Raw genomic sequence first — 10636 nt, 5'->3', positions numbered from 1 at the left:
ATGTATTGTTAAGCATATATCCTATTTGTATTTTATGCCTTTATGCAATATAATTTGGCCAAACCAGAGAATGAAGTCCAGAGGATTCCAGCAATCCTAGATGCGTAGGCCTAATTTTCGTAGCTGTAATTCATAGGCGGGGATTATACTAATTGTGAATGAACCCGCATGCTCACCCTGTTTAGAATGAAATCATTAACATACACACATTTTACTACGAAATCTGACGTTTACAAAGTATTTGTTAATCCGGTGTAAAGTTTTCGGGAAGATCTGTTTTACGCGGAAATTACTCGGAATTTACTCAAATATTTGTGAATGTTTCCAATGAATGTGTAACATCCAGATGTATAACCATCACAAATAGCAGCGATATGCGGTGACGATATGGTTATTTGTATCATGCAGCGCAAAGCTTCTGTCTGAGATATGTGGATATTTACAGATGAACTGTGTGTATTCATGTTCGAATGTCCACATCACACACAGGTCTCCATTGCAAAAATGTAATGTCAGAACTAGCTCTGCATTAAGACTATTTTAACAGTAATGTACACATTTTATTAAATACTTGTTTGTCTTTACACATTAAAATAAAATCTATTCTCAATCTCAGTCAGGACTCCTGTTTCAACACTAAGTCACACTATGACAAAATTGATCAAATTTATGAGAATTTCCCACAAAATAAACAAATAAAATTCAAACTGAATAAGGAAGACATCTTAGTGTAGGACTGGCATATGTTTATTGAAACTTGAGTGAATAGATGATGGATGGAATTCTCTCAGATCAGCACATGCCTCTTTCCAGCAACCAGTTGCATAAAATGCAAAAAGAAAATGGCCTTTTTTATATTTTACTGTGATTGTGGTCGCAAATGCGTTCACTATGTACATTGTATACAATTGCAACATTCTATACAAAATAGTAAGATCTATTAAACAATAAGTAAAAAGCAACAAAAAATGACGAAAAACATATAGTTTTGTTGGAAATCCCAGTGGGATAGATAGGTCCAATGCAGTTTTTTCACAGACAAACAATGGTGACACATCAACAACATTGAAACTGTTAAATTTTCACATTAGCTTATTACATACAGTACACCATTGTTATCTGCTATTGGTCAAAATATGGGAACCTATGCTAAAAATGCTATACAAAAACTGCATAGTGACGAAAACCCAGAAATCTTGATAAACTGAACATGTATGGCATGTTTCATGTAAAACAAGTGAAAAACGTATCCTAGATTTGTATCAGCGTTAATAGAAAGCAGAAAACAAGAATAAATTAATTCAAACATTCCCTCTGTTAGACACCCAGTTTTAGGCTGTCCAAACTTTGCCAGGTTGCAAAATAACCAGATCTGATATACCACATTCTATTAGGTTGGCAAATATAGTTTATGTGTCACATATGGTGAGACATTGAGTTGGACAGTGAGAGAATGGCTTATGTTTGTGCCCGCTGGCCTTCATTTCCAATGCGTTTTGAAAACAAGGCTACCAGCAAGTTGAAAATCTTTATAAGCTAGAATAGAAAAAAACGCAAGTTAGCTCACATTCTTATCCCCAACAGCACACAATCCCTTGCAAAACACGTAATAGTTTAGGTATTGCAATGTCCAACAAGTTGGCTTATATCAGGCACATTTTCAAGACAAACCGTGGGGTATCCTCCCCAAAGCCCCAAACTATCCAGAAGCATATTAAGGGATGTTTATGATCATCGTATGAGACAGATTTGAGGTACTAGTGTAAAGTGATGCACCACTGACACTTTAAACATGGTAAAAGCCATCTACTGTAATACCTTGCATGATCCGAAAGAGAACAGAGAAGACACTTGGACTGAGAAAATGTTCACAAAGGCAACTTGATCAAGTTACTTTGTGGCAGTTAAACTCCTAGCCTACAGGCTATGAAGAGATGATTGACAAACTGGACGGTTACTAAGATCTTTCACGTAATGTATCTCTAACTGGACATGTTTAGTTCATACTATGTCATGTTTTATGTTTGCTTTGTTTATTCTACTAACTTTTTGCTTTTTTTTACTTTTTTGGAAAATCATATTTACAAATGTCAGACTAACATGTTGTTGTAAAAAATCATACAAAAGGACTTTTAAAAAACACTTACTCATTTGGGAAGCTATGTCTGACATTAGAACAGGAAAACACAAGCACTGTTGGCAAGCATCGAGAGCATGAGGTGTGTTGGCAAACTAGTTTCATCGTAGCTGATATTGACCAATTTACATTCTTCCATTCTGTGTACAATGACATGTAGTTTTAAATATATAACCGCCAATTAGTATACAATACATAATTATGTAATTTAGTAATTAAATGATGTAATCATTATATAGTTGAATGATTGCTACTCTGCATTTGTTGCCAACACATCCTCATGATAAGGTGCCTTAATCACAATTGTCCTCAAAGTTAAAGCTTTCATGCACTTACAGTTGTGGAGCACCTGCAAACACATTCATGAGTTACATCTATTATTATTCTTTCGTCCATGTGTTTTATGTGATGATAACAGGAATTATTTTAGAAACCCTACTGCGACTCATTAGCACAATTTACAACCAATTAAACGTTTTCCGGTTGGCTACATTGTTACAGAAGACCAAAGGACATAAGTGCATGTACAAGCTAACATGAATGTTGTTTTACTCTGAACCTTCAGACTTTACAAAGGCGTTTGTTTGATCCACTTTGGCTTTGTTTACACTGGGCACAAATTTGATTTTGACTGTCCCCACTGTTGGCTCAAATGGGATCCATTGTTTAGGCAGTGTAGTAAACATCTGGTGCATCTACACTGATTGCTACTGTATTTAATGACGTAGGCCTCAATGACTTTGTTCAACATCAGATTTGGTCTTTCAGTGTAACCAAGCCTTTGATTTTCTTGATGAGCCATAAGCACCTTGGGTGTTGAAACTAAGGTCAGGTCGAACACACAAAAGCAACTGTTGAAGGTAAGATGTTGCATACTGCTTCATTGCCCTATTTGGCAGCATCTCTGTTATTACCCCACACTTCAGGCGAGTTCATACCGGCAGCGATTCAGACGTTGGAGGTCTGCATGTTGCTGGGCTGCTTAAACACAATATTCAACAATGCCTGGGGCGGATAACAAAAGCTCACCATCTGTGTTGCTGCATATTTTAACTCGGCTCAACCGTGGCGAGTCATCAAAGTTCACTCATCACCTCAAAATGCAAACTCTGAAAATGAATGACAAGTGATTTTGTCGCAGAACACTCTGAACACCCCTCAGGTTTTAAATGCAGGCATTGCTCTTACTTGAAAGCTATAAATTAAAGTGCACCTTTAAATATGCATCCTGTGGTCTACAGTCTACGTCTGCTCTTGTATCTTTAAACGCAACCTGGTTATGAGCGTGTACTGCACCTTGAAACTGCATCACCATGCAAACTGTGAGGTAATATATAGTTATAATCAGATATCTATAGAACCGATGTCATGATACATGAGGGGTATCTTTTAAGGCTGATTTCTAAGCACCATCTTGTACGTTACGTGTTGCATCCATGCGAGTTGGTCGAAATGGCGAGATACTACAACCGCACCTTTGACTGCAACCGCACCTTTGACAACTGGGTTTTATGTGTTGGACGATACTCTTGCAAATAAATACGTTTTTGGTCCATATGGTCAGATCTTCCCATGAACAAAACCAAACAAATGCGTAGATAAGATCTAATCTTCACAATCCTCAGTCGCAAGTATTGCCATGCAACTTGTAGGTTAGGGAAGCAAAGGAAGGACCGGTTAAGACAACAGTGCAAAAAAGCTTCTTGCTCAGATCTGGTAAGATCAGTTCTTCATTTTCTCTTTCTTTCGAGCGTTTTAATCGATCTTGAGTAGGAAGTTCTTCAGAGTCTTTTTTTCCATTTACCAACCAATCTCTACAGAAGAGTGTTTTAACAGCCCTAGCCATTAGAGACAGCTTGAGTCTTTCGGTTCAGCCTAGAAACCGGGGTCGCCAGAAATGTCCCGTTCTGGAGATTCAATGTAGTTGGCAGACTCCTGGAGTTTCAGCAGCATGGCCATCTAAATGACAAGACGGACATCTCATGAGACAACATTCATACTGGTTACAAAGCTTTGGTTCAGCGGTATTGGACACTCACCAGCGGATCCGACTCCATGGTGGGAATTGGGGTATCTTTGATGGATCTATTGTCACTGGGTTGTTGAGTGGGAGCTGAGTTGGGGCCAGTGGTTGGAGGAGGCAGGTGAAAGAGTTTAGCCTGGTCCTGTTGAGATGAAGGCCAGGGCAGTGTGTCTCTCACCCATTCTACTGGATCCTCCCATGCTGCTTTCTGACCATGGACCTGAAACACAAAACAAGAGATTCAACAACCGATGTATTTAAATGTTTACTATCCAAGCATAAGTTGGAAATCACTTTTGAAACAAAGTTGGACTGGCGTAAAAGCTCCAAAGGAGCCACATGTTGAGGTCACATCACATCTCTTACCTTTACACCATCTTTGGCTCCCTCCTGTAGATAAGGAATAATAGACAGATTCCAGAGGTCAATAAACCAGGAACGAAACTCTGTTATTGTTACCGGACAGGAGAGGAAGAAACATGGACCTGCAAACACAAAAATTGCAGATATTTTTGGACAATTGACTTTGATGAGCACTTAAATGTATTTCAACATGAACATTTTTTGAACACTTGCAAGTGTTCGGACTAGGGTTCAGATGAATATGCATATACTTTTACCATGTCATCATTGCTAGTACTTCACACAAAGTATATATTTTCTTCTCTCAACAAAAAGTGAGCAATGCAGAATCCAGAGCATTTTAAAATGTACCTATGAGAAAGTCTGAGGTGCTGTGAGTCTCCAGGAACGTATGGAGATGATACCAGAGTTTAGAAACCCAGTCCAAAACCCTCAGAATCTCAGCACCATGAATTGCATTCGCATCCTCTGTCTCGATCAGCTTCCTGTGCAAGTAACGCACTAAGAACCCATTGGCAGGCTCCACATTGTTGGAGAAGGTGACCATTCTTCAGGTAAATGGGAACATGAAAAATATTTTAGGGAGGGATTTCAATGATATTCATTGTTAAAGGAATGAACATTGGAAACTGAAATAAAGACTCACCTAAAACTGATATGAAGGCCATGATTGGACGACATCTTTACTGGGTGATTGCTTGTTCCGATGACATATGGACTGCAATATTTAAAGTGAAAAATAAACATTTTATTATTATAATTATGTAATTTATAATTTAATGACAGTTATAAATAATAATCAATTTTAAATCGACTTTATAAAAAAGGACCAACAAATTTTCTTTAAACGTTTCTTTTTAAAAGTTTCAGGCCATTTTTTTACACAGTTGATAGAAAAATATTTTTATCATTAACACATTAGTCATTTTTTCTCACCATTTGTGATATTTGCAGGTCAGTGCACTGTTGACCAGGTCGGTGATTGAAGACGGCTCTCCGACGTCATCCATGACAATGACCAATGGAACATCCTCAGTACCACAATCTCTGTCAATCTGATTGGCCAGATTAGACAAGTACAACTGGAGATCCTGAGGGAGTGAAAACCAGTGTGAGGCTTTGCAACTGTATGCCAATTGATATGTGATGTTTTAACTAGTAACCCAACTCGTTTCTCATCCTCTAATGAAGTAAATATAAGGCGGAGCTTTACCTTGCAGGTCTGTTGGTGCATGTTAAAGGTTGCGAAGTTGCCTGGGCCAGGCTCCCGGCCACTCCTCTCCAGCAGGTACTCTGCCAGGCGGGTGGCAAGGTAGGTCTTCCCTGTGCCGCTGGGGCCTGACAGAATCAGCCGCCGGTGCTTCAGCAAGAGACTGATGTAGTGTTGCATCATGGGCTTGGGAATGAGCGTCTCAAACACCAGACTGTCCACACATTTCTCCTTAAACCCTAAAACAGTAGGGAGTAAACATTTATGGTGAGAGGGACATTGTATCCTGATCATGTGATGATTTACTGTATCACAGTGAAGTCAGGCTTGAAAATTATATGTCCAAATTTCCAGTTTCGAGTCCAATCTGTTCTTTCGCACTTGTCCACTTTAATGCAGTGCCACTTTAACTTGTGATTTTGTCACTTCTCACAGCATCCCACATTCAGTTAGGACATTAAAATGACTCGACAACTTGAACCCTGCCAAGTGTAAGGATGAAAGATGAGGGCACTGGAGACAGTGTTAATCTGAAAGCTTGAGAAACACACCTTTGAGGGAAACGGTAATGAGTCCCGGGTCATTTTTGAGACAGTTGCTGGGTGAGCTCTCTGGGGCTTCTGCTCCAAGCACTCTCCTGCTCTGGTGAATACTGTAACTGTGGATGGAGTCCACAGACAAACCCATGCTAGAACCCGGGTCCACCTGGGAAATGTATTCCTAATAAAGGAGGACAAAGAGCATGGCATAGGTATCAGGCACTGTGAACATACTCCAAAATAAACATACTTTATGACGTATTTTTGTCTTTATGATCTCACCTTGAAAACCGTTGATAAGATTGTGTCTAATGTAGACCAGTCTGTATCTCCATAAACCCTCACAGAGCCGATGTAGAAATCCTGTTGTCTTACCTGTTCATAGCAATAGTTTAGATGTGAGCTAATTTTTATTGACATGAATTGAGGTTAATGCTGTTTTGTGTATTTACCTCTTTGGACACTTGCTGATCAGCTATACGGACCACCACACGCGATAGGTCGTCCTTCTGAGACGGTAGGCTCAGTAACTCCATAGGAGCAATGTCTATGTGAACACAAATAGATTGATGTTATAACATTTCTCTAGGGATGTGAAATGCCCATAAAAATCTACAGATTAGTAATTATAATGGTGTTTAAAGAGGTTGGTACCACCTTGCACCGTAGTTAGGTAGGTAGTACCAACTCCTACTCACCCCTTAAAAAACTATTCTTCAAGTTTACTGTATTAAGCACGCTTAAGTGAGGTACAATGATATAAGCATACTTCCTAGAGAAAGTATACTTTACAAATACATTTATAGTTTGTGTAGGTGTACCATTTCAAAACTACTTGGGACTAAATTGGAGCACTTGTAGTTTATAAAAGAATACTTCAGTGTTCTTGAAGTCTAACAGCAGTACACTTTGAAAACACTTCACTCTTAAGAGCGTTAATAAAGGAACTCACCAGGGTTGGAGCATTCGTTGAGACTGAGGCTGAAGGATTTGGTAAGAGTCATGGGCGGTTTGTTTTGGCTGCAGTTGAGGAGGCTTGCAAGGCCTGAGGGTTGGGAGGTGGAAGTTGAGGGTGGGCTGCACGGCAGCACTAAAGATGATGGAGCACTTCCTGTCTTCAACTGGTCATTTTCAGTCTTCAGGTTCTCCACCATCATCTACAACAAGACCAAAAAACGTTTTAATGCTTCAATAAGTGTCTACCCGAGAGCACTTGTTCCTCAAAGTGTGTATTTTAGATCTTAACCTGCATGCTGTTCATGGTCTCTTGTAGCTGCTCCAGCTGATGTGCCGAGTTAAGCGCCTCCAGACGAATGTCCGTCAGCTTCATCTCTTTCTCCCACAGCTCAGACTTCAGCTCTGATACCACCTTCTCATCACCCTCGTTTTCCTCATTACTCTCATGGATCCTGATGGGACAAGACAGCTGTTACCTTTTTACACTGTCAGTGTTAAATCTCATTGATGGGGCATGCATGAAATGGCTCAATCTTTTGCCCGGTACTGTCACTTACACAGAAGAGGCGGATGATTGGGTGGACTGGAGGCAATGGGGCGAGTTCTCTCCCTCTTCATGGCCCAGTTTTGGAGAGTTGGGAGCAGAGGAGTCTGGGGTGGTGATCTCTTCAATATCAGAGTACATTGTGCCACCTTTAGAGCCCTTCTTAATACTGAACGCCTTGCCAAAAGAACTCCGCAACTACAGAAGAACAGAGAACAATGTTTGAAGGTATAGTTCACCCCAAAATTCTGCTATTCGTGTCTCTGTTTTTTCACTCACCCAGCTCTTCTTTTTCTTCTTCTTGGCGTCGTCTTTCAGACTGCCCACACTGGAGTGACTGGTGATGCTGTTCAGACTAGATATACTCTCGGACGAGTTATGCCTCCTGATTCTCAACTCTGAGGAACAGAGAGAACGTCACTTTAAAACTTCACTCCGATCTTTAACATTTATTAGTGATGTATGATGTCAAATAACAGCCAAAACAATCTAAAGAGATTTTGGTTTTCTCACCTTTCGGGTCTACATCGTGGTTATTTAGGGCTCCATGGATGACCGCCTGCGCCTCCATGTTCTTGGTCTTTAGGTTCTCAATGGTTTCTTTCAGTTCTATTAATTGAGTGTCCTACAGAGAGATGTAGAAGATTACTCAGATGAGATCCACGAAAACGCTTGGAATAAGATATTATATTATCTATTATATGATGGGATGTCAGTAGTATGGAAATCATCGGTTAGGTTATTTTTTACTGTTATAGTTGGCATAAAGATCTATATCCATAACATGCTTCATTTACAGTATTTAATGAAGGAGAAATAAGAGGAAATACAGAACATACTGCCCCCAAAAATATTTCTAAATGGTGAAAGAGTGCAGTGGTTCTCAAACTTTTTCATTTTAAGGCCCCCTTTGTGTAGGATGCATCACATTGGGGCCCCCTTAATAAAGCTTTGTTGGTCTTATTATTCTTATGTTGGATTTGATTGCATAAAATCTATGATACATTTCTATATTTCATAAAATGCCACACAATCTGTGATCCCTGGATCCTCCTTGGGGCCCCCATTTGAGAACAAATGAGTGGCTGAACCCCAAGCTGGCTGAAAAACAATGGTAAACTTGCCCATCACAGGTTCTGTGAGAAAAACACAGTTGTGTTCGATCGGGACAGGATTAAAATCATAAATTGTCTGTGGAATGCTACCCGACCTCCTCTGGGAAATCCACTTGTGTGTGAATGGACCATTTAAACCATAAATACTCAAACAGCATTTCCCGAAGCTCCAGTAGTGACTGTTCTCCAAACAAATGGAGGTAAACTTTCTACTGCCTGACTTCAACCAATCAATTCAGAGACACATGCAGTGACATGGACACCTACAAAAGCTCCTTTAGATTTATTCCAGTCACTCAAAACAATAAACAGTCCGTGGGTTTATGGATGATTTAAAGGGTCATGAAACCCACCTTTTCAGCTACAGTCTAGCTGCATTTACATACACTTGTTTTTTATTAAAAATAGTTAAAATGATATAGAAAGAGAATTAAAGAACAAGAATTCATTGATGTGTTTGAAATATTTCAAATAATATTGTTTTAATAGGCTAAACGCAACCCATAAACGCACCTGAGTCAAAGCCATGCGGTATAGGATGAACTGATGAAGGTCTGGTCATGTTCTTGTCTCATTTCAGCATTTTGTACTTTGCATTAATGGATTTTACAATTCAACATCTAGTCAGGATCATACCATGGAAAAGCTACCTGGACGTCAGGGGCCTAAATGGTGGGCCATGTGTTTAACACGTTTAATCAAACAGCAGGGGGAGCCCTAACTGCATAACATCAAATCGCAGCAAACAGTCCTCCAGCAGATTTGGTCTCATGCCGACCTTTTTGGCAGCAGGCATGGGAGACGGGCTCTCTAATGAGGCGACTAGCATTTGTCGCAGGGTTATCAACCGTTTGTTTGCGATCGCTGCTGGTAGGGAAACCCCCTTTCGTCAGTGTTGGAGTCCCCTCCGTCTGTTTGAGTTACGAACGTGACACATTGAGCTGTACTGGTCCACATGAGCTCCGGCCCACCGAGGCAACAGCATTTCAACAACGCTGAAGCCATATACAGCATATAGTGTTTTTCACATAAGTATATACTCTTATATAATTATCGTAATTATGTATTTTTGCAACTCCCGGTAAGTGATCTGCTTTTCCTTCATTTATCCATCAGATTTCTATCATGTGCCATGAACGCCTCTCTCTGAAGGGTCAGATAGAAACAAACAGGCGTTGTCATGAATAATCAGGAGAAATGTCTTCTCATTGGTATCCTTCTGTATAAACCCAGGTCAGTGCCTCACAACATAATCTCTATTTTAGACAGGCTGCTTTCTTTCACAGAAGGTAATGTACCATGAAAAACCATGGTTCACTCCTAAAACATGTGGGCTAATGTAGCTTTGGGCCAAAATGTGGAGTATGGCACAGATAACAACCTCTCAACCTTTGTTCAATCAGAATCTGACCCAAATTTTTCGCTTTACCCGTCAGTGGTTCTATGAGGCTACTAACATGGGTGAAGCTTATAGACTGTACACTGACAGCTGAGGGATTCTTCATATTTTTCTCCAACCATTTATAGCATGAATCAAATTGGACACATTATAAATAATAATAGACTGTATATAGTATAATATAATAGATTGGTTTTTTTTGCCAGACTATGATGAAAGGTTACGCTGCTTTTGAGTGCTCGTATAAAGTCGATATTAGGAAGCGATAGCACTTTAACAGACTGAGGGGTCAATAAAGCACAGGCATTAGTTAGCTACATCAAATCCTTTAAACAACATACACTGATCA

At 39.8% G+C, this 10636-nt stretch overlaps 1 protein-coding gene across 2 annotated transcripts in view; it reads right to left on the bottom strand.

Annotated features, from left to right (window-relative positions):
* Positions 1–727: 727 nt before the first annotated feature.
* Positions 728–10636, bottom strand: part of nav1a (neuron navigator 1a) — a 90008-nt gene continuing 80099 nt past the window's right edge. For both annotated transcript variants that reach the window (XM_079478403.1, XM_079478402.1), the window contains 15 exons: positions 8287–8398; positions 8053–8171; positions 7787–7971; positions 7519–7681; positions 7225–7429; positions 6725–6819; positions 6555–6647; positions 6285–6453; positions 5737–5972; positions 5460–5614; positions 5170–5241; positions 4875–5071; positions 4527–4645; positions 4177–4380; positions 728–4096 (listed from right to left, as the gene is read on the bottom strand). In XM_079478403.1, coding sequence (XP_079334529.1) covers positions 4013–4096; positions 4177–4380; positions 4527–4645; positions 4875–5071; positions 5170–5241; positions 5460–5614; positions 5737–5972; positions 6285–6453; positions 6555–6647; positions 6725–6819; positions 7225–7429; positions 7519–7681; positions 7787–7971; positions 8053–8171; positions 8287–8398 — 2208 coding nt within the window. In that variant the 3' untranslated portion in view covers positions 728–4012. The remainder of the gene's footprint in view (positions 4097–4176; positions 4381–4526; positions 4646–4874; positions 5072–5169; positions 5242–5459; positions 5615–5736; positions 5973–6284; positions 6454–6554; positions 6648–6724; positions 6820–7224; positions 7430–7518; positions 7682–7786; positions 7972–8052; positions 8172–8286; positions 8399–10636) is intronic.

The sequence above is a fragment of the Barbatula barbatula genome (assembly GCF_947034865.1).
Source record: "Barbatula barbatula genome assembly, chromosome: 17".
Lineage (NCBI taxonomy): Eukaryota > Metazoa > Chordata > Actinopteri > Cypriniformes > Nemacheilidae > Barbatula > Barbatula barbatula.
This window is presented reverse-complemented; position numbering and strand designations above follow the sequence as displayed.